The sequence below is a fragment of the Mesocricetus auratus genome, unplaced genomic scaffold, assembly GCF_017639785.1.
Source record: "Mesocricetus auratus isolate SY011 unplaced genomic scaffold, BCM_Maur_2.0 Super-Scaffold_100006, whole genome shotgun sequence".
NCBI classification, from domain to species: Eukaryota; Metazoa; Chordata; class Mammalia; order Rodentia; family Cricetidae; genus Mesocricetus; species Mesocricetus auratus.
In genome coordinates this window covers 32500123-32524723 of record NW_024429190.1, presented here as the reverse complement: position 1 = coordinate 32524723, position 24601 = coordinate 32500123, and the positions used below count along the sequence as shown (strand labels likewise).

At 39.1% G+C, this 24601-nt stretch overlaps 1 protein-coding gene across 3 annotated transcripts in view; it reads right to left on the bottom strand.

Annotated features, from left to right (window-relative positions):
• Positions 1–3818: 3818 nt before the first annotated feature.
• Anapc4 (anaphase promoting complex subunit 4) overlaps positions 3819–24601 on the bottom strand; it is a 30207-nt gene continuing 9424 nt past the window's right edge. Inside the window, exons 9-28 of one of the 3 annotated variants that reach the window (XM_013112515.3) lie at positions 23460–23543; positions 22270–22356; positions 20776–20840; positions 20230–20272; positions 20034–20110; positions 18335–18435; positions 18203–18254; positions 14678–14733; positions 14450–14496; positions 13750–13806; positions 13398–13454; positions 10998–11091; positions 9181–9278; positions 8453–8514; positions 8334–8372; positions 8138–8239; positions 6957–7031; positions 5921–6112; positions 4571–4694; positions 3819–4173 (exon numbers count right to left, since the gene is read on the bottom strand). In XM_013112515.3, coding sequence (XP_012967969.1) covers positions 3934–4173; positions 4571–4694; positions 5921–6112; positions 6957–7031; positions 8138–8239; positions 8334–8372; positions 8453–8514; positions 9181–9278; positions 10998–11091; positions 13398–13454; positions 13750–13806; positions 14450–14496; positions 14678–14733; positions 18203–18254; positions 18335–18435; positions 20034–20110; positions 20230–20272; positions 20776–20840; positions 22270–22356; positions 23460–23543 — 1752 coding nt within the window. In that variant the 3' untranslated portion in view covers positions 3819–3933. The remainder of the gene's footprint in view (positions 4174–4570; positions 4695–5920; positions 6113–6956; positions 7032–8137; positions 8240–8333; positions 8373–8452; positions 8515–9180; positions 9279–10997; positions 11092–13397; positions 13455–13749; positions 13807–14449; positions 14497–14677; positions 14734–18202; positions 18255–18334; positions 18436–20033; positions 20111–20229; positions 20273–20775; positions 20841–22269; positions 22357–23459; positions 23544–24601) is intronic. The other 2 variants (XM_013112516.3, XM_005068771.4) reach the window with 2 other exon arrangements.

Genomic DNA, 24601 nt, shown 5'->3' with positions numbered 1-24601 from the left:
GTTATGTGACTTGATCTGTTGGGAGCGGCTGGCAGTGGCACCAGGACCTATCCCAGGGGCATGAACTGGCTTTTTGGAGCCCATTCCCTATGGTGGAATATCTTGCTCAGCCTTGATACAGGGGGGAGGGGCTTGTTGCCTCAACTTGGTATGCCAGACTTTGTTGACTCCCCAAGAAAGGCCTTACCCCCTCTGAGGAATAGAGTTGGGAAAGGGTGGGAGATGGGGGGGGGGACAGGAGAAGGGGAAGGAAGAACTAGGGTTGGTATGTAAAATGAAAAGTAATTTTTAAATAAAAAAGCCAAAACATACTTTATATGTATGAGCGTTGCCTGTATGTACTTAAGAGTACCACGTGCCTGCCTGCAGAGGACAGAAGAGGACATCAGATCTGACACTGGAGTTAGAGACAGTCATGAGCCCCAGTGTAGGTGCTGGAGACTGAACCTGGACCCTCTGCAAGAATAGCCAGTGCTCTTAATTGCTGGGCTATCTTTCCCACTCCTCTGATGTAATATTTACACTGGCGAGGCTAAAGATGGAGCATAGTTAATTTAAAGGTCAGGCTGGCTACACAGTGAGACCTTTCCTCAAAACAACAAAAACACATCCTGGACTGAATATTTCTCATTCTTTACTATCACATTGTAAGACTTTCACAACCTTGGAAGTTATTATCTTATATATTAGATCCCTGGGCTCTATGATAACTAAAAAAATGACAGGGCAGACAGTCTAAACAAGAGGCTGGTTGATGTCGAAGCTACCGATGATTATCACAGTTTTAAAATGTGCCTTCAACACTGACTAGCTCTTAGTGAAATCTAGAAATTCAATGCTAGTTACAGACATCTTCTTGCAATATGCTGACTAGCTAGCTGAACGTCCCCCAAAGAACAAAACTACTAACTCGAATATATTAACTCCCCTACTTACATGTTGTCATATACCCAAAGTGATACCGCTTGGCTTCCCTTTGTATTTAGACTCAGCTGTTCTTATTTTAAAAGATGGGATGCTTTAGCATTTGATGAGTATAAAATTTTCATTGTGGAAAAAAAAAGTCAAGAATACAATGGGAAGGAAACAAAGGTTGCAATGCCAGAGAATTAGAAAGGATTTACCACAGTTAATACTAAGTCTGGTATAAAGTAACCAATAATTAGCCAGGCGTTGGTGGCCCGTGCCTTTAATCCCAGCACTCAGGAGGCAGAGGCAGGCGGATCTCTGTGAGTTCGAGACCAGCCTGGACTACCAAGCGAGTTCCAGGACAGCCTCCAAAGCCACAGAGAAACCTGTCTCGAAAAACCAAAAAAAAAAAAAAAAAAAAAAAGTAACCAATAATACAGTGAGGGAAGAGGAGAAAAGGAGGTATACTATTTGCATTTATAAAGCTTCCACATAACTTACCCTGGAAATGGGGCAACACAGAATACCTTAAATAAGAAGTGTTAATCTAGCCACACATGGTTAGTGTACACCTTTAATCCCAGCACTCTGGGAAGCAAGTTGGTCTCTGAGTTTGGAGCCTTTCAGGACTACATTGAGACCTTGTCTCAAAAAGAAAAGAAAAAAATTTAAATGTTAATCTGAGCTGGGCATGGAGGTGGTCTCCTTAATCTCAACACCCAGTAGGCTGATCTGTGAGTTCACAGTGAGTTTGAGGACATACATACAAGGGTTATGTAGAGAGATTCTAACACTGCCACTCCAAATGTTAACAGTGTCAGGCAACATACATGGCCCAACAGTAACACTCCACAAGCCCCTCACTCCCTTCTCAAGCGCCAAAGCACCCTGGACAGGAAGCTTTACCTCGTGTTCCTTCCACACAGCCAGGAGCAGTAGCATCATTGTACTTGATAAGCCCTGCCCTTTCTCTCACACTCCACTTTCATTCACTGAATTCTATATGTGAATTCAGCACTTGTAGTTCTATATACTAAAGAAGAGACAGTCTATAATACTTAAGTTATTCTTGATAGCAAAAGCCACACTATTTGGACTGGTGATGTAGCTCAGTGGTCAAATGCTTGTCCCAGTTCTGATGTTCGATACCCAGAAAAACTTAAAAAGTGAAGTAATGGTAAAAATAATTATAGTTACATAGTAATAAACAAAGTTTGGTTATCATTTTAAATTTTTTCACTTGGATATAGTAGTTTAGATTTGTTATACATAGGAAAAACATTAACCACAAACTACTTTCCCCAAATTAGGAAGTCAAGTTCAAAGGGTAACTGGCATACCCACAGATGTGGGCTGATCCTGGCTAGTAAGGAACCAGCTGCTTATTTGAAAGAACAATTCATTCTAAAAATAATCTCTGATTATTCGTCCCCTCAATCCTTCCAAGTTAGGTAAATGTGGGCAATGTATTTACTCTAAAAAGTCTCACATACTTGTAGCCGGCTGTTTCTTCACATTGTCCGACAGTTACTGTTGCTGCTCGTAAAATCTACTTTAAAACATTTTCCATTATACTATAAACACTGATCAACTATCAATACATTTATGTAGAGGCTGACCAGTCTCAAGACTACCTTGTGTACGGTATGGTACAGGAGGCTGTCTTCTGAAATTCAAAGCCTGGAATGTCCTGCACCTGCCCAGGACAGTGGCTTCCATTCAGTTTTCCCATGGATCAGATGCATAAAAGCACCCAGACAAACACAACAAATAAAGATCTTAATTGCCTTTACTTTGTGACTCCAGAATTGGACAATACCTAATCCCATAAAAGAGTAAGTGTTCTGATGAGCTCAGATGAGGCTGATTACAACAGAAACAAACAACAAGTAGCTAATCAATCACTTGGGAGTGGGAGACAGAACACAGGAAAACAACGGGTTGACACCCATCCCTTTTTTGTGAGGATAAGGCAAAGGGAAGGAACAAACTCCACTGTCATCCTGACTGAAAAGGGGCTGTTTGGGGAATCTGGGTTACTGCCTGACTTGATTTCTCTAGTTCACATTAAAGGACTCAGTTTCTTTTTGACAACATGGGACTTTAGCACAGGTAACTCCCTTGCTCAGTGGAGGGCTAATACAGAAGCCTGAAAACAAAGAGTGGCTGTACTTCCTATTTAGTAATACTCCACACCCAATTGTGAGCTACCAACCTTTTAAACTACATAGCAGCCCTCCAGTTAGCCACTCACCTTGTTATTAATACATCTTCTTGACTACAGCTATTGTTATCAGTGACATATACACTGAATCTCTTGAAAACTCAAGTGAGAATACAATTCTATTGGAGGTATGTGCATTAGGAACACCTCATTGTCACAAAAGCCAAGTTATGTGTAGTTGGTCTGCTCATCTCTTGTTCCCAGTGGCCAAACAGATAGCTTGTGTGTCCCTAACCAGATCTACACAGACAGAAGGATCCATCTAAACACTAAAAGAGTACACAAACAGGGACACCACCAAGAAAGATAATCACATGGCCATCAAGCAGTGTTTTGCTATTTAAATAATAAGACAGCATTTATCTTTTGGCTTAGCATTAGAGTAAATCAACACGATTTACTCTAAATTTTTCCAAATATCCTAGAAACCTAAAACTTTAGGAAGGGAAGATAAAGATTAGGTCTAGGTTTTAAGTATGAGATTACAGGAATATGCACCCTGACTATTCAAAGGTAATGCTCCCTCACACAGGAATAATGCGGATATATTTTGACAGAAATGCATTTTTCTTTAGATCAAATTTGTGTTCTCTTTAAACACCAGCTCTGCACAGTATGAAAGAGAAATCTCAGCAAGAAATAAATCTACCACAGTGACTATCCTCCAAAAGAATGAAACAGAGCATGAAAAAACAAAATTTACCATTTATTTCTTTGTTACACAGATAATTCAATGTGACCCACACCATCTTGGTCCACCCATTATGTTTTGCCATAGTAACACATGCTATCAAACTGGGTCATGAGTCCAACTCTGGGTCAAGTTTCTCCACTTTGATGACTATGTCTGGGTCTAGGGCAGCAGCATCTTCTTGGTGAGCCTCTGTTTCTGTCTCTGTCTCTGACTCTGACAACACTTCCTCCTTGATCTTCACGGGCTTCCCACCGGCCTCCTCCTCATCATCTGAAGACTCGTCAAGCTCCCATTCATCATCGATGTCCATCTCAAACACCCTCACATGCCGGAGGTTTGAACTTAACTAATGCGAACAAAACCAGATGAATAGGGCTTAAATGAATGGCTTAACAAATATATTATGTGTCAAGGAATTCAAATCAGAAGCTTAAATCAAAGGATGGCTTTACAGGAGTTATATTCTTAATCATTTAACTGCAAAGCTAATCCACTCAGCTTTTGCTTTACATAAAATGACCTCTACATAAAACAGCTTGAAAGATTAGCAAAACCCAGAGTTATTTTTACTCATTTAGTAAGCTTTCTTAGAATAAGAAACTAATGGTCAAGGCTACTACATACTTATAAGTAATAGAAATAATGACTCATAAAATGACACAAAGAAAGGGCCTTGTGTACCATGTATCCAATGAAGGTTCCACAGAAGCAAGGTCATACCCTGTGCTGTCTGCAATACTTACCACACAGGACACTTTTCGAAGGCCATTCCCAGCAACATACTGTGCTTTCATGCTTTCCAGGAGCCTCCAATGCTTCTCAAAGTGCATGGTACGTGTGGGAATAATGCTGCCCTGCTCATCTAGCCTACAGAAAAACAAACACAAGTCAAAAGGGATCTCTCCTCCCTCTCATTCTCAACAGAATTCTAGCAGCTACCACACTGTGATAAGATATACTGTACTGCAATGCCAAACACAGAATATCACCCTAGTTAGGGTTTGATTTTCTTTCAAAGAAAGAAAATAAATGCATTCTAAAATTAGGAGAATCTAGTTACTTAAAAGTCAGAGTCAACTAAACTCACCTCTTATAACAGACCATATACTCTCAAAAAATAAAAAACGATGAAGCCCTAATTCTGGAAAACACTAACTACAAATCTAAATCAATTCCACTACAAACTAAGGCTAGCAATGCCCTTGAAAATGGTTGGTCTCGAACTCACTCTGTTATCCAGTAACTTGTGATTCTCTCGTCTCACATGTTTCCAAGTTGCTGAGATTACAGGTCAGTGTGCTAGGCTCAGCTTACTTTGTATGTATGTTGTTTGTTTGTGTTGATGCAAACTTTACTAGTCTTCCTGTTCCTTTGTTTAATGGTTAATGAAAAATGATTTCTGAGAATGGGGTGGCTTTGTTCCAGCTTCAAATAAAAAGAGGGGTATGGCACAGGCCTTTAATGCCATCACTCAGGAGGCAGAGGCAGGTAGATCCCTATGAGTTCAAGGCCAGCCTGGTCTGTGAGTTCCACACTAGCCAAACAACACAGTGAGACTCTGTCTTTCTAAAAAAAAAAAAAAAAAAGCTGGGATATAGCAGTGTGGTAGAGCACTTTCTTAGCATATGGAAAAACTATAGTTCAATTTCCAGTACATCAACAACACAGGAAATCAAAAACAAAAAATATCAAGTAGGAATATTTACATTCAGTTGCCTCAATAGTTATCCCTACCAACTAAAAATCTATTATCTGACATGCCTAAACAATAAGAATCATTGATATATATCAAAATACAGTTGTTAAGCATGGTAGTTCACACCTTTAATCCGAGAGGCAGGTGTGTCTTTATGAGTTCAAGACCAGCCTGGTCTATATATTAAGACTTTGTCTCAAAACAAAACGAAAAACCTAAACAAATAAAAACACAAACACCAGTCAACAATTAGCTAGCATGATGATATACACCAGTAGTCTCAGCAATTGGGAGACCAAGGCAGGAAGACCATGATTTCAAGACCAGCTAAGGTAAGGGAGGACAACAGAAAAGTGTCTGTCCTATGAGGCTGACAATCTCCTACTGAATCATTTACCTTGTGGAGTAAGTTCCAGTGAACTGATACTCTTCAGCATCTTCACTGTTATACACTAAGGACAACGGCAACTGAACCAAGATCCTGTCTCTTCCTTCTCGTCCCATGGAGTCTTTAAGGATGACTGTTACGGTTTCATCATCATAAAACTGGGCATCTAGACAACTGTAAGTGCTAGAAGAAAATGTTCTGCTAAAACAAAATGATCATGACTACTAAGAAAACATTATATGGATCACTTCATGCTGGCAACAAGGTAAAAAAAGTAACTTAAGACATTGACATTCTCTACAAGGCAATTAAATTATCCCATTAGTTTCTATTAATAATTAGTAAATTACCTTTTATACTAATTTTTCCCAGTATAACCAAGTCTTAAAAATAGGTAATTGTGAGAAAAGAAAACCAATTGTGAAGTTGGTTCACAGTTCTAAAACACCTGACATTAATGGCCAGGCCTTATGTTTACTAAGTTTCCATGAGTGGCACTCATGCCATATTTTGAAGATAAAAATAAGATTTTACATGTGAAAAACAGACCTATTTCCAAAATATCACTAAAAACACTGGGTAAGGCAAACAGAGTCAGATAAGACCAGCCAGTGGTCAGTGGCTCTTCCTCTACTCCATCCTGTCTTGGTTGCTACTATCCTTCTGAACCCCAAGAAAACCCAAGAGACAAATATCACTTCATTCTGTTGCTGCTTCAGGGCAGTAACAAAGGCTTCAGTCCCACAGGACATCTGCTTCCTGAACCACATCACTTCCTTGCCTCCTTGGTTTACAATAATTTCAGGAAAGCACTGCATATAAGGACACAGAGACTCCTGTGGGGCTGTAAAGCTCTCACCAGTTCTAAGTAAAATAGTCTCTAGGTATATATTATGAAGAGCCCTACTCCTCTGTGGAAGAGGGAGAACACTTCCACATCCCTCCCCATCTCTGAGTCTGACGCCCTCCTACCCAATAATTAGAATACACAAAACCCCCCACCCCAGGACCTATGTTTGTCATCTAAAGCAGAGTTAAGACTTACCTTCTTCTGACTTTTTCAGCTGTGGCATATGTGAAGCTCCCAAATTTAATACCAATTAGTCCATTATTTACAGATCTTGAAGAAAGAAAGGGAATAAAGAAGAATTTACGGAACAAACTGGATCGTCAACAATGTAAACACTAGAAAGAATAGTTGGCAGATGGAAATCATTACACTTTTGCTACAGAATGCTGCTATATGAGCTATACATCCCAGGAAAAATCTCCTTGGTTAAAAAACCTCACAGTTATCTGAGTATATAGATATTTTCTGGGAAAGGTGGTGCACACCTTTAATCCCAGCACTGGGGAGGCAGAGGCAGATGGACCTCCTGATTTCCAGGTTAGTTTGATCTACATAGATCAGAGCTACATAGTTAAGACTCTGTCTCAAAACAAACAAACAAAAACAACAAAAAAAGTAGCCAAACACTTAACTAAGGATATCTGGAAAAGCCAAACTGTTTCTCTATGGCTGTATCTCAGCCTCAAAAACTTTCCTTTAAACTGAGATTTAACACCATTTAAGATGCTAATGGAACTGTGAACTTGGTTTTTCTTTAGAATTTCAAAGTAAGTTTCTGTTGACAGAGCCTTCCATTTACTGAAAAACATTAGCCCAAGATGAAAAACCTTCTATAATGTACAAAGAAATACGGCCGTGAATGTCAAAAAGTTCTTCCAATAGAATCCTGATTCTATTGTCAGATTTTTTGACCCTAAAAAAAGGTCAACATACAATATCTGTGTATCATTATAATCTAGAATTATACAGGCTTCTAAATCAGTATTATTACCTTGATGTGAAAACTACAACTGAGAACAGTTAAGAAACAAATATAAAGCCATGAGGTTACTTCACTAAGACATGAGATAGGCTAAAGATGACTTCACAGTTAAGAGTACTTGTTGTTCTTCCAGAGCAGCAGAGTTGAGCTCCCAACACCCACGCTGGGCAGTTTACAACTGCCTGGAACTACAGCTTCAGGGGATCCAATGTCCTCTCCTGTGTGTGTGTGTGTGTGTGTGTGTGTGTGTGTGTGTGTGTGTGTGTGTGTGTGTGTGTGTGTGTAACAAGTAAATCTTTTAGAGTCAAAAACACTGGAAGGGAAGCTGTGTGTTAATTGTTAAAAAATAATAAAATCATATCTCTGCAATTTCAAACTTCAGATTAATACTTACTGGGAAATATCAGTATGTCTCCTTAAGATGCACATTTTATAAACTGAATCTTCTATAATAGTAAAAAGAAGATAATGCAGATTTGAAGTTTTATTATTCCACCTAAGGAACAAAATTTAATGTCAGGATATGGTATCAAGCTGCCTAAGGTTAAAACACAGTTATATTGTTTATACAGGATGAGGAAGAAACTTACAGAAATGGGAATTTTAGCAATCTGCGGGCAGATTCCACACTAAAACAACAAGAAAACAAAATGAGGAAAACCTATAACCACTGCTAAACTTACAGCACACAATGGGTAAAGAGAATTACCTTCTAGCGTCTCTATATAATGGAATGCAAATTGCTTGATTCATTGATTTTCCAATTACATCCTATATAAAATAAGATTTAAAAACAAATTATCAAGGATGGGGATGCAGTTCATTGATAAGAATGTCTAGCCAGCATGCTCAAAAGGCTGGGTCTGACCCTGATCTCACTCCACCCCCAACATGAGAAAAAAGGGAAAACAAAACCAGTCATAATTAGTGCAGTTATATACAGATATACTCTACAGAAAACCAGACATAATTAGTGCAGTTATATACAGATATACTCTACAGAAAATGCGACTATCACTATTAAAGTTGGTTTTAAAAATCCCAGCCATTAAACCTTAAGGTAAGAAACCTTAATGACAGATGGGAAAGAAAAGAGAGAATTTTACAAGGAGCTGGCAATGATATACAGGCAACATGAAAGCCCGCCCCTCACTAGATCTCGACATCCCTCAGTCAGCAGTGAAAACAAGACACACCAGCTCTGGAACCAAAACTTCAAAATAAGTAAGCCTTCTTCTGTGAACAAATTCCTAAAGATCCCAACACTTTCACTACCCCATTTTAAAAATTCATGTAAGGAGTTAGCAAGATGAACTACAAGAAATTGCCCATTTTACTAATAAAAACAGTTATATATTATGGTAATTTATGTAAGTGGGCCAGATACTGCAGTTTTTCTCACTCCCACACAAAGACTTGCATTTCTTTCAGACTTACTGCCGGCTTTTGCAAACACTGATCAATAATGTTCTCCATCCGCCTTTTCACAAAATGCAATGATTTTCGAGGGTAATAAGGAAACAGCAAAGGACTTTCTGGTTTCAAACAAAAACAGAAACAAAACCCAAAACAAGCTATAATAAAGCAGTAATTAGTAGAAAACAGAACCAGCCCAGTGTATCTCACAGTAGAATTTTTATATCGATATATATATGTGTATATGTATATATATATATCGATTATATATATTATATAATATATCTTACTTTGCTTTGTGGTGACAAGAGGTGGCCAGTGTTATCATAAAGAGTATAATATTAAAACAGAAATTACACAAAAAACTTTTTTTTACTTTTTTAAGACTACTTAATCAGTAGAAAGTGATATATGGCCAGGCCGTGGTGGTATACACCTTTAATTCCAGCACCCAGGAGGCAGAGACAGGCGGATCTCTGAGTTTGAGGTCAGCATGGTCTATAAAGAGAGTTCCAGGACAGCCTAGACTGTTACACAGAGAAACCCTGTCTCAAAAACCAAAACAAAACAGTGATATATGATATAGCATTTTCTCCTTGCTCTGAAAAGTTGTCTGTTATTTATTTTTAATTACATCTACATGTATGGTTCTGTACATGTGAGTGCTAGTGCTTGCATCATCAGATTCACCTAGAGCTGGAGTTACAGGCAGTTGTGAGCCCCTTGTTGTGGGTTCTGGGAGCCAAACTGAGGTCCTCTGCTAGAGGAAAGCAGTTCTTAACTGCTGAACTATATCCTCAGCCCCTGTGAGATTCTTTTTCTGTTGTTAATGTTGCTTACAATACAGCATAAAGTAAGTAAGCATCACATTTTCTAATTTACAGATTAAAAAAAAACAGAGTTAGCAGACTCAGACAATTGCCTGGAATAAAAATGACTTCCTAGAACCATGAATAGAGCCTGACTCTGAAGGCCTGTTCTTCAACAACTCTGCAGGTACCTTACACCCTGGTTACGCTGGTAAAATGCATTTTAAACATTAGTCTGTATGGTATGAGAGAAAGGCATATGATCATTGTCTCCAACCCTAGAAAGTTCCCCCAAAGGCTTCTACTATCCTGAGATCACTATGGAAGGCTCCTTGACTGCCTCAGAATAGGGCACACTGATCAGAAGCTGCACTTTCAACTCTAACTGCCACCCTGAGGGAGGTGAAATGGGTCGGAGGTTGAGTTCAATCACCAATGGCATAACATCTCTATCAAGGAAATCCATATGCTGGGGGGCTTACAGAAACTCCAGGCTGGTGAACAAGAGTGCTGGGAGGACCTAGAGTCTCTGACTTCTCCACAACTACTCCATACACCTTCTGCTTGACTGCTCCTAAGCTGTACTTTTTTTAGTAAGTAAGTTAGGAAACCTGAGTTTTTCCAAGCTGAAGAGAGGAAGGTAGAGAAACTACCTGCAGCCTGCCAGGCAGAGGCACAGGCAGCCTAGGGCCTGACCTTTTTGGAAAGTCTGGTGGAGATATTAAACTCTCACTACTCCAGACTTTGACACTCACTTGAGGTTTAAAATGTCATACTGAAATGAACATCAGAACCCACAAGTGGAAATGTGACTGGCTGGTGTCATGAAAAGAAAATACATCTATCTCACTTGGCGTCACACAGTGTTTTCTATCCATCATGAGAGTATCACATCCTATTTGTTATTTGCTGTCTCTCCAATCAAAGACAACAGACATAAACAACCATCCCAAAGAAGTCAGAATATTTAGTAGGTCTGCACTCTACTACCAACTGACACACTAAGGACTCAGCAAGCTCGTGAGGTACCTTTCAGGTGGCTGCTGTTTTGGAGGAAGTCGTACCACTGGTTTCCTTCTGTGTTAGGGGGTGACACAAGGTCGTCGTCTTCATCTTTCAAGTACTATAAGTAAGAGTTGACCATTGAAATTCAGTAAAGAACGAAACTTCCCAAATCGCTTGTTTTCTATGTAGTACATTGTTGTGCTTTTCTGCCACATTCTCTGCAAGTTCATTGTTTAAAAAGTGAGGGGAAGCCAATTGGTGGAGGTGCACACCTTTAATCCCAGCACTCAAGAGGCAGAGGCAGAGGCAGAGGCAGGCAGAGGCAGAGGCAGAGAGGCAGAGAGGCAGAGAGGCAGAGAGGCAGAGAGGCAGAGAGGCAGAGAGGCAGAGAGGCAGAGAGGCAGAGGCAGAGGCAGAGGCAGAGAATCTCTGTGCGTTCAAGGCCAGCCTGGCCTACTGAGTGAGTTTCAGGACAGACAGAGCTATACAGAGATACCTTGTCTTGAAAAAAAAAAAGTAGGAGGACAAAAGTCTGCTAAATGCAAGCAAACAAATTGTAAATAGTTAGAAAGGACAGAATGAAGTTGGTGTAGAGATCACAAACTGAGTTTAAGTTTGTGCTTCATTTCCACAAGTCCATTTTCAGTAGTTATAAATTAGGTGCCAGCTACTGGTGTACTCTATAATGTGGCCACAGACCTCCTGGGAGTTCTCAAACACTTCCAGGGATTCAACAGATCGACAGCAGCCTGGTAACAACCCCAAGATCACGTGCCCTTTTCATCGTCTTGCATTTGTACTGGTGGTGTCTACACCAAGAATCAAGGTAGTTGCTGAGATCAGACAGGTACTCACTGCAGTCCCCAGCCCACACATTTGTTGTTGTAAATCTCAACCTCTGAGTACAGATCTTTAATATTCTGTGTGACAGACTGGGAAGAAGGCACATGACACTTTTGCTGAACATAAAGCTACCCTACGGAGAGGCACTTATGGAACTGTTTTATGTTAGACAAGGCATTTTCTAAGATATGAAATTGCAGGGGCTGGAGAAATGGCTCAGCAGCTAAGAGCACTGACCCAGGTTCAATTCCCAGCACCCACATGGCAGCTTACAACTGTCTGTAACTCTAGTTCCAGGGGATCTGATACCTTCACCCCAATGCACATAAAATAAAAGTTAAATAAATTACAAAAAAAAAAAAAAAAGGTCCCAAGTCTTGGGTCTTCTTAAAAAAAAAAAGTGGCTGGAGGAAAAACTATTCATCTTGGGTATTAGGAAGATAGCTTATGGAAAAATAAAGTGAGCCTGTCCCTCTGAGTCAAACAAGCAATAAACCAATATGACATTAAACTCCCAGTTGGGAGTGGTGTCACAGACATATAATCCAAGCAGGAAGACTGTAGGTTCAAGGCAAGATAAGGGTTCTTGATGAGCTTTTGTCTCAAGAAAGAAGTAAACTTCTAAGCAAGAATTAAAAGTCAAGAAATTGCACCTGCCATTGCTATGTCTGCCAGGTTCAGTATTAAACAGTTCTCTGACTAGACTTGTGACCACTGAAATGGAATTTCTGGAGACTTGCTGATTGTAAGATGTCAGCACTTCAGAGATCTACGGCTTCATAGAACCAATTTTGCAAAAACACCAAGACATGGTTTTATAAAGCCACACATGGATAAAAGATTATTCCCCATTAAGGAAGATGAAAAGACTCCATGATTAAGCAATGGACAGTTCACTGACAGAATCTCAAACTCCACACTAACAGTTGTTGGGGTTGGCATTACTGTATCAAAAGATACAAAACTGTCACACTGTTGTCCCTCCCAAGAACAAGTAAGTATGCGTCCAGACATCCTTGAACTGCATTAACCAAATCAGCACATCAGAGCAAAGACTAGACACAAAAGTGAACAGGGACCTAAACTGTCTTCTACTGGCTGGGCAGTGATGAGACTTGCTAACACATAAAGCAATGCCAGGCTGTAAATTTCCTCTAAGACATTAATGACATTAACTAATGAATGAATACTTTTTACACTAACAATAACACCCACACGTTACAGTAAATACTTGACTTAAAAGGACTTGGGGTGCTCAGCAACTGTTCAGAATATAAAAGGGCTCTGGGTCAAATATTTTAGTAACATTTATCGTTGGTCATTTTACTAAAAAGGCAGACCTGCAATATAGTTGATAGTAAATTACCATAAACTTTGGATAATACAAATTAACACTCAGTTTTTAAATTTTATTCTAATTAAAATATAATATCATTTCACCCCTTCCTTTTTCTCCTTCTGAACCATCCTAAGTCCTCTCCCTCCAGCCCTTCCTATGCATTCCCACTCACTCTGAAATTAACAGTATTCGGTCTAAAAGTTAGTTCTTAAAATCAAACAAATTTAATTCAATATCCATACCTGACCAACTCTTTCAACATTGAAGTATTTTCCTTTCCGATTATAAAGGTCTGGAGCCTGGAGGATAAACACAGGTTAATTCTAAAGTTAGTTTAAAATAAAAAGAAAGCAATCTTAAATTTAAACAAAAATATGTATCTTACAAGAAAGCTATTGCTGTAGCTACTCTTTTAAAGATTGTGAGACATACACTAAGAGAAGCAGACTAAGTTTGCTAAGTAAGTACAGCCACTTTTCAATAGTATTTTGAAAAGAAATAGCTAAGGTCCTCAACAAAATTAGATTAAATGCAACCCACTGCTGAGAGTTAGTGAAATAATTCTCAAAAACTACAGAAATAAACATTTCTTACCTCATTGAAATGTTCAGTGAGAAATTCAGCAACAAATGTTATATCTTTCTGAGTCATCTATAACAAAATGAGACAAAACAAATCAAGACCAAGAAAGTGCCCTAATAAGACTCCTACGGAACACACATTCAGAGTGGGAGAGCACGCAGGCCTCACACAGGCTTATTATTTCTATTCCATACATCTCCCAGGACAACTAGAAACTATTGTTTACCAAGCTTTGACTTAGGTGCTATAGCCTTTTCAAGGAAAATAAGCAAGCTTTTAAGACTAAGGAAATTAAAGTAGGGACTATAGGGATGCTTTGTCACAAGTCACAGAACTTTACGAAACACAGACATCAAAAAGTTAATAATGCTCCAGAACAATACAGAGAACCCCTTTCTCGAAAAACCAAACCAAACCCAAACAAAACAAACAAACAAACAAAAAAGCTGGGCAGTGGTGCAGTGGTGCACACTTTTAATCCCAGCACTCAGGAGGCAGAGGCACGTGGATCTCTAAGTTCAAGGCCATCCTGTTCTACAGAGTGAGCCCCAGGAACAGCCAAGGCTGTACAGGGAAACCCTGTTATAAATGCTGTGTAAACATACTTGTTTACCGTATTATTTAGGGGATAGCCTGCATATTCTCAGTACTAACTCTTTTCTTGAATATGCTGATGGGGACACGCAGGGCTGCCCAAGCCCCTATACACTACCTTGTTCAGCTCAGGAAGCACATGGTCTTCTGTCATTCTCAGCATTGCTGGAAAGAAAAAGGGTTTTAAATTATCTGTAAAGGCCACCAGAAACACAATTTTAATTACAGATATATTTCAAAGGCTAAGTGTGCTTTCTGGACTAAATCTCTATTTCACTAAGGAAAACATATTTCTCCTGAAAAATCCAACTATAAAGAACTTAAAGCTGATTTGCACTCAACTCACCTACATAGAGCCACCGAAAGAACGCCTTGAAGTTTTTCATACTACTATCTATAACTCTAAAAAGGTAAAAAATAAATCAGAAAAAGTTTATCATGTGCAGTCACATATCATTGTTCAACTGTCATGAAATACAATACACCTTACTGTTGTATTTTATCCTGTCTGGATGACATTTAAGCACCTGGAACATTTTACAAATTAAACTTATCCATACAAAATTTCTTTTAAAAGGCAAAGCGGTTCTTTTAAAAAATAAAGCAAGTAATTTCAATATAACTGTTTCTAACTGCTGTGCTACAAGCTATACAACAGTCTTGCTCAGTATTTGGAAACAAATCAGGAAGAAATGTTTTTAACATTATTTTCAGTTGAAAACCGTATTTACTGGTCAGCAAAAAGAAAAACATTAATTCCAAGGTACTCATCATTATAAATTTATATGATGTCACCACCTCTAACATCAACAGACATGCTAAGCTCATTTTTGATTCTGACAATAAATGAGATCTCTCAAAAATTGAATTTCCCTAGGCATTACATACATATTATCACCAAATTTAGTACTGTAAATCTTTATCTTAAAGAAACCACTTCTGAGCTCAAGATTACATCTATGAGGTAATTACCCTAAGCATGTAACACTGGGACTGTTCATTCCCATCTTTCAAACCCTCACCCAATACTGTGCTGCTTATCAGCTCTGAAGTGAAATAGTATCTGTGATGGTTTGTGCTAATAATCAACAAGACACAACGCACAACCACTAGGAAGAGTCTCCAAAAGGGAGCATTTAGATCAGGTTGGCCTGCGGGCTTGTCTGTGAGGGATCGCCTTGATTGTGTTAACTGATGTGGGCACCAGTATAGGCAGCACCATTCCCTGGGCCTTAGTCTGGGGCTATCTAGGAGTGGAAAATGAATAGAAAGCACTCATGCATTCATTTCTCTCTGCTCCTGATTGTTGATGTGAAGTAACTAGCTGTTTTAAGTTTCTGCTTCCTTGACTTCTCTGTAACATAAGCCCTTTCTCCCCTAAGCTGCTTCTTGGGAGGGTATTCTATCACAACAGGAATTAAACTAAGCCAATATCTTACTTTCTGTATAAAGACACTTGACAGAAGACTATAACATCTCTCACAGGGTATGAAGCAATGTAACAAAAAACTTTTGCAGCAACAATGAAAACACAAAGTTTCTTTGTGTCTTTTCCAACAGCTAAATTTTGCCCCAGGCAATCAGCCTAATATCAAAATGTTCATTGCCTTGGTTTTTCCATTTGTAAGCTATTATAATAATGCTACAATTTACTTACTTGAAAGAAACAAGTAGTTTACCTATCTTCAATTTATATTTTATATTTTATATTTATATTGAAAAGCCATTGTAGAAAGCTTAATATTTTATATGTGTTCTCAGCTAATGTGGTGAATCACAAAATACTTCAAATGAAAAAAAAAAAGAAAAAAGAAAAGCGCAATGTTATTTCCTCATTTGTTTTCTTAGTATTAGTGTCTATAGCCTCAATCTTCTTATGCCACATTAAAGGGACAGTGGTTGATGAGGGCAATAAGGGTTATAAACTCGCAAACATAAAAAGAAGACATGAAAACAAATTTAGAATACCGAGGACCGGTGAGTGCAGAGCTCAGCAGCAAGGGTTAAGTGCAAATGGGGCATAGAGCTGGAGGCCAGCAGAGACCAAGAGAAACCATGAGAGGAATGAGAAGTGGCTCGGGCTTAGAAACACGGCCACTGAGACATCTGATCCTCAACCACACCTGATACACGAGGCGGTCTTCGGATACTGCAAACCCAAACTGAACTAAAGTCCTGTATCAATGCTGAAACCCTGGTAAATGTATTCCAGTGTGCAGGAAAATATATTCTTAGAAAATATATGCAAATGTCTTCTAAGAAAAAGGCACAAAATATATACAATACACTCAAGTATCTATGAAGACAGATAGGATACAAAAAATGTAAGAAAATAATTAAGGGCAATAAATTAGTCATACCAGTTTGTGTCTGCCCCTGTCTAACTACAATCTATTTTCAACACTATGTAGCAAAGGATCTTTATAAAATCAAGTATTACCCTGTGGCTCCCAACTCCCCAAGGGCCTCTCAAACACCCAGAGAAAAAGGTCTGTCTTCTACACTGCCCGTGGGTTATACATACACAGTCCCCCTCTCCCTTGTCCTCTCCATTCATTCATTCCACGTCTTGAACTTGTTCAATTCACTTCAGCTACACTGCACCTTGAAGTTCCTTACCATGCCAAAGAAGCTCCAAACATCAACAGGACTCCCTCTTCCTTCCTGCCTCCCCTTAACTTCATCTTTTCATAACTACATCTTACACTCTTTGCCTGGTTTATATGAAACTACTGACCTACATTCATTTCAATTATCTGTTGGTTTATTATCTGTCTTACCACATTATAATCTAGGCCTCACTATAATCCAAGCTTTTATAATCAAAACAGGACAGAGACTTTTATCAGTTTTCATCAATACTTTATACCGTTTCAAGAACTTCTTTAAAACACAGCTAAGACTTCTGAGTGGAAGGATACATCCATCCACATTCATGGTGTTGGGCCCCAGCACCAATGGGGTCTCTGTGAGTCACTGGTCAGTCAACAAGTCCATCTTGTTTTCCTGCCCTGGCCTTGACCCTCTGACATCAACATCCAGAAGGAGGAAAACATGCTCTCTTCCATTTGGGGTTTTTCCACTGTGCTGTAAACCTGTATATATGGCTCCTCCTCCCCGGCGCGGGTGCCATACATGGTACTCAGGAGGCAGAGGCAGGAGCATCATAAGCTCAAGGCTAGCCTGGGATACATAGGTTGTTCAAGATCAATCTAGGTTATATAATAAGACCCCCCCCCAAAAAAAAGGTAAAACAAAAATATAGTTAAATGCTCAATAAACGACATTTGGATGAATGGCAGAAAAAAAAACTATTAAGTTGATTATCTGTCTTAACAGATTTCTAGAAGACAACTTCAGTTAAGGGGAGAAAAAAAATCACTAGAATAAGTTAGCAGGATTAACGTTTTGATAGTTCTTTCATACCAGCACCACAAACAGAAAAACCCACATGTAGAAATGCTACTGGGAAGTCTCAAGATGCGAGGGACTGAGACTACTATCTGTACAATGAAACAAAAAATATCCTTCAAAGCCGTGAGAAGCAAGAGACTGCTGCCTACCAGCAATAAAAACCCTAAAAGCAATGGAGGAATGCTGTGAAAATTCTAGGAAAAATTATTTCACCTTCAGATCCTAAGTCCCACCAAAATCATCAATTTTGTATACAGGTAGGAAAAGTACCTTCCACATGACTTGGGATGAGAATCAAGGGAAGGAGAAATAAAATTTTTCGTTAAATGATCTCTGTGCTACTGGCATAATTCTGATTATAAATTATCTTAGGAGAATCAGGTCAACTTGGTAGGTTCTTATTTAAATAATAAGCAAATATTCTCACATCCATGCTCCTTAGTAACCCATTACTTACTGGAGAAGTTCGTTTGCCTTGAGGATGAAAGAGCCCACAGCAGTAATAGCATCTAAAGAAAAACAAACAAATGTCACTTATTGAGTAAGTGAACTGTACCTAATGTAGTCTACTGAGAAATTCAGTCGGTACCTTCAATGCCTGTAGCATCCAGTCCTAGAGGTTCATATTTTTGTTTCCAAGAAGCCATTCCTTTAAGTTCACTCAAATGATACAGTAAAGACTCAGACCCACTAACAAAGAACAGAGATAAGTAGCATTACTATCATCAAGGTCAGCAATCACCTGCTGAGCACTGCTTCATTTCAGAAATAAAACCAAACATATCGTAACAATCTTTCTACAGGAAACAATTATTTCCCCAAACTATTTCTAGGAACTAGAAGAATCATTTGTCCATCATGACAACTGGGATTAAAAGGCAAAATCACCAGATTAGATTCTCTAATATGATCAGACTATGTCCCATGCTGGTCAAGCTCTCTACCAACTGATCTGTACCTAGTCCTAATCCTGGCACTTTACGATATGGACATTTGTTCAACAACAGACTCTTGTTTGAAGGACAGGCTCTAACTCTGTAGCCCTGACTGGCCTGGAACTATGCAAACTAGGCTGGTCTCCAACTCACAGAAATTTACCTGCTTCTACCTCCTGAGTACTGGGACAAAGGCGTGTGACACCAGGCTCACGTCAGACATTAGATACTGGGGACACCGTGGGAACAATGGTAAGACCCTCACAGAATCTAGTGTAATAGGTGAGATGACCACAGTCACATAGCACATCTTAAGTACCCTAAGGGGCTCGAGGGAAATGCACAGCTGAAACAGAAGACCCTGATCTACTCCAGAGACTGCTGAAGGCTTTTCTGAAGAACAAATGGAGCTAAGAGCTAAAGAGCTCAAGTAAAGGGAAGATGGGAGTGTTCTAAAAAGAAAGGAGGGTATATAAAAACCCTAAGTGGAGCTGGGGATGTAATTCAATAGCAGTGTTTACCAAACATGCTTAAGACCCTGGGTTCTATTCCCAGCACCTTATAAATAAATGAATAAACAAATCAGAGGGAAGATACTTATTTTAAAAAGAGGAGGGAGAAAAAGCCTTGGGTAGTAAACCAAAAGACTCCTAGTATGGGTAGAGCAGAGAGGCAGGCATGCTCAAGGCCTTGAAAAGGAAGGCCTCGCTTCTAAGAGCAAAGCAAATGTAGTGCAAGTTTTTAAGTTACAACATTAGACTCACTAGGGAAAGTGACGTCAACAGACAGTGTGGTCTGAAAGAGACCTCAGGGGACTGTGAGTGTGTCTAGGTACCTCACGATAAGAGCTGTCAAAATAAAAACCACTCAGCAGCCACTTAAAAACTGTTTCATTCAAGTTGCTATACACAGAAACAGTAGGAGGCCTGGAAAAGTCAGGAGCAAGCCTTGGCCTAATATTGAGGAACACTGGCCAGCCACATAACTAACTCTTGGGTGAAATGAAGATAACAAGAACAAACTGCCAAGATATTAAATGAAAACATGCATAACATATTAGAAGCTATGTGGCCTATTTCATAGTTATTTGGGAGTAAAAAAAAAAAAAAAGCCCAAATGAAGTCCAGCTTGGTTAAAAGATGTTGGAAAACTATTTCACCAAAAAAAAAAAAAAAAAGAATTGTTATTACTGACTTCAATCTTGGGTATGCTAAGTTCCCTAAAACACCACTGCAAATAGGTAGAAAAGGCTTGAAAAGAGAATGTCAGACAATGGAGAGAAGGAAGCAGAAAGATGATCAATGCCTTGTATTTATAAATGCAATATCAAAAAATTCTACATCACTTCCATACCTCTGTAAGTGACTTATAACCAATTTTTGTATACTGGAATATGATGACTCTATAGACTGGCCAAGTTTTTTTAAGCCCTAATTAAGAGAAGAAAATACATTTAGCATATAACTAGAATACTATATGTCATTCCAAAACAGAAAAAAAAATTAAGAATGCACTAACAGCCATTTAAACATATACACTTTAACAGCACCTTCACTGTTAACTGGTTCATCAGGAGAGTCTGAAGTTCAGCACTAGAACAAAAAAGAAAGTATTTTAGTAACTTCTCAATTCAAACTCTGGATGTACCATTTAAAACCTAAATTTCAAAGTACAAACATGATTTTGAAACAAAATAAACATGAAGAAATAGCACTCATCAAAGTAAAGATTTTGTTTTATTCACAAAGAGACAGAAATGACACATCAGAATTCAGAAACAAATCAGCTATACACTTCCAAACATCCAGAAGGGGTTATACTAATTATCACCCTGGGCAGTTATCTACCCAAGGTAGAAGGAAGGAAAAGATTAGCTTGGCTACACAAAGGTTCTGAGACATTTATACATTCAATATATATACATACAAACAAATTTACCACATTTATATAAAAAGTTAATGGAAAATCCTAAAAACTCATACTTTTGGGGGGGGTTCTTATACCAGAATTTTGTATTTTATTTTGAGAGGAAATAATTACTGTCACAAGAAGGTAGCAGAAAGAGTCATATCAAGAGCACCTGATATGCACTCACCTGGCTTTCCCCCACAACAATAAGTGCATGAACTCATCCTGCACTGATGTCGTGGTAGTTTTTTCCTAGACAACATGAAAAAAAAATAGGTGATACATATTTTATGCATAATGGGAACATATCTTATTCCTTTGCTTCAACCTTTCCTTAGATATTAAACTCATCATCTGGGTGTCAGTGACTGGAGATGGCCAGTTCCCTAACACCTGCCCTTTCTCCCCACCACACCTACTCCATCTCACAGTCCTGCCCCACCCAGCTGTCTCAAAGGGAAGAGAGTATGCCATGGTTTGAACTCCAAAAGTTCATCAGCTGGAGGCTTGTCCTCAGTGTGATGACATTTAAGTTGGGGACTCTTTAAGACGTAGGTAAGGATGGAAGGTAGCTAAGTCATTAGGAAGAAATGAAGGTGATAGCCAGAGAACCCTGGTTAGTTCTTCCAAGCGTGACTGTTAGAAAGAGACTACCCAATCATACTGCATGGCTTCCTGTGTTAGTGTGACCCATTACACATGCACAAGGCTCTGGCAAGCCTTGCCCTTCTCCCCGTTCCCTCTGCCTTGCTAAAAATCGTTACATTACCTTCTTAAAGCTAGCCACCAAGGTCCATTCCCTTGTTTGGCCACTTCTTCCTCCTGAGGCTGACTACCAAGTTCCAGCTATCAAAATATTAGTCTGTAACCAAAAGTCCTCTTTGGCTCACCTAATTAACATGTCAATTAAAATTAAACACCTCATCCTAAAAACAGGGTTTTCCCTTTTACCCTCACAAACCACCATTTTCCTACATGCATGTCTGTCTCCACTCTATCCAGAGGCAGTCCTTTACCCCTCCCAGGACAAACAAGCCTTCCCTCTCTCCCTTGCCCCTTTTCTCCCCTCTCCCTCTATTTCCTGTCTCTGTCCCTTATCCTCTGTTCCTCTGAGAACTTGGTCTTGGGTGTCCAAAGCCAATACTGACCCTTTAAGCCACCTGGCACGAACTCTCCTCAGTATCTGGAGAACAAATGATGCTACAGAACCCTGAACTAAAACTACAAGTTAAACATCTTTTCTTGATATATTACTGTGTGTGATATTTTGATTGTGTTCTGACAAATAAAGATTTCTTGGAGTCAGAGGGCAGAGCTAGCCACTAGCTGACCATAGAGGTTTGGAGGACTGCAGAGAGGGACAGGAAGTGTTAAGACAGGATCTTGTCCTTTTTGGGTGGAGGAATGGAAGAGGTAGGAAGTCACTAATGGATAATCCTAACCCTGATTCTCTGATCTTTCAGTTTTTTACCCTGATATCTGACTCCCAATTTTTTATTGATAAAGATTAACTAGATTAAGAGCCTTGAACTCATGGCAAACTTTCTGTCTTGTTTTTTTGAATGTTGGGATTACAGTGTGAACCACCATGCCCGGTTCTGATCCTCATATATCTCATAAAGCAAATACAGATGAATGCACTCACTCTCACCACAGGAAAGGTCAGTTATTAGTACATTACCTGCACAAACTTAGTGAGACGTGAGTCCATCTGCATCAGTATTTCTTCCCATGCTTCACACATACACGTCAGCGACAAATTGATATACTATTAACAAGAAAAATATCAAAAACAATTTCATTCTTCTTTGGCTAAATGCCAGGGAAATCCAGAATTTACTTTCAAGTACTCTTCTAATTTATTAAAGCTATAGGAAAAAAGAACACGGCGAAGCTTTGGTAATAACTAAGAAACTAAATTAACCAGTGATTCTTATATTTTTGGTTATGAGCCTAGCCTTTTGACGGTTGAGCCATCTCTCCAGCCCATTATCCAGTGGTTCTTGCAAATTTACAGTAACACTTTCCCAAGTTTGTGTCTGGGAAAACAAGTATCCTTGTGCCTTTTATATGTTATGCATACTGTCACATGCTGCTTTGTTCAGCTACTCAACTGTCAGACTGGTCCCCTAAGAAAATACCAACCTCTAGAATCCTTAACATCAATCAAAGTAAGAACTGCGGTAAAGCAAACAAAAGACCAGTAATTCTTTGTAGGTGCTCCATCTGCAGACACTGTCTAGGCTGCCCTGTGCCTTGTTCCTAACAGAACACATCAGAAACAGCACAGCAGAGCCCGAAGTCTCAAAAGTCTCTGCACCCTTAGACTCACAGTGTGGAGACTTTGGCGGCCATCACCATGTGATGAGCATGGTCAGTTGCTAGAGGCTGAAGATGCAGAACAGAGACAAAGCCATTCCAGCCTCAGGACACACATCTGTTTGCATGACCAGCTTCTTTAAAGTAAGCTACACCAGGCACAGATCTACAGAACCTTCTGGATCAAACTAGCCCAAACTGCTCACCTACAAAACTATGAGCTAACTTAGGATGGATTTATTATGAACAAAAGCTGAGTCATATGAAAACTCTTTTCCACAATGATTTTTCTATAAAAAATTCTAAGTTGCATTTTCATTATGAATAGTTTAGAAGATTTATGGGACTTTCCCCTTTTCTTTTGAAAGCAATTAACAGGATTGGACAGGTCAATCAAATTTCTACTTTTGCTTTAACAAATATTATAAGAAGATCAGCCTATAGCACTCTCATTGCAGGTAGTTTTAAAACATTACTTTTGATGTTTTTTCTTTATGGAAAGTTAGAAACTTCAAGTAAAATGCTAACATAAAACAGGTTACAGATGCCTACCTGTAAGAGAGCTGAAATGTGAGTAAACTTTCTGGCCATCCGAGTTACTTCAGGTAAGAAGGAATATAGTAGATTGGTTTCAAGCTACAAAATAAAACAATAAATGAGTTACAAGAGCATTTGCATCTTTCAAAGACAATTATTCTCGCCCAGCTCAAAAACAAGCTCTTAGCTTTGAGACGGGCCTGTATCCTGGAAAACCTCTTACCAGAGTTATGCCCTGTAAGCACAACATATTTTGGAAACCAGTAAGTAACTACACCTCAAGATTTCCAACTGGGGCATGCCTGAGTCACCCCTCTCTTCCGTGTAGATACAGATGCAATAACCTATATTGCCATTATAAGAATATTTAAAATGTCCACAGATTAATGTGAAAATTTAATGCAAGTAAAAATAACAAAAAGATATGGATTAAAATATGAATATCAGTAGTATGAGTCATATTTCAGTGAGGTTGTCATTATCCATTGTGTCTGGCCAGGCGTTGGTGGCGCACGCCTTTAATCCCAGCACTTGGGAGGCAGAAGCAGGCGGATCTCTGTGAGTTCGAGACCACCCTGGTCTACAGAGCAGGTTCCAGGACAGGATCCAAAACAACACAGAGAAACCCTCTCGAAAAACCAAAATAAAAAAAGTGAATCCATTGTGTCTGGGCTTGGTAAGGTAAATCTATGATTACAGCATTTGGGAGGTATAGGCAGGAGGAGGAAGTCTGGGTCAGCTTCAGCTATATACAATGAGTTGGAGGCAAGTCTAGGCTACATGAGATCCAATCTCAAAACTATTAACAAAAAACAAATCTATCACAAACTTTTCAGGGGGAAAAATCATTTTATTAGAGCTCAGATATAAACCTATTAATCAACAGTTTCTCAGCCTCACAAAGAGCAAATGCAAACAGCCACAGTCCCAGGCTCTTTAATGTTCTGAAGAGAGACTATAGGAAGGACTGCCAAATACTACACCTAAATTCTTTTGGTCCTACTTGTGAGCATTCAGATATACTTAGGTTAAAACACTGGGACAGCTCAGAAGAAATACTTGGGAAGACTTCTCAACAATGCGAAGCTATAATCTAAATATAGAAGCCCAGTCAGTATCCTAGTCTATAACATAAGCCACATTTTAAAAGAGTTTCC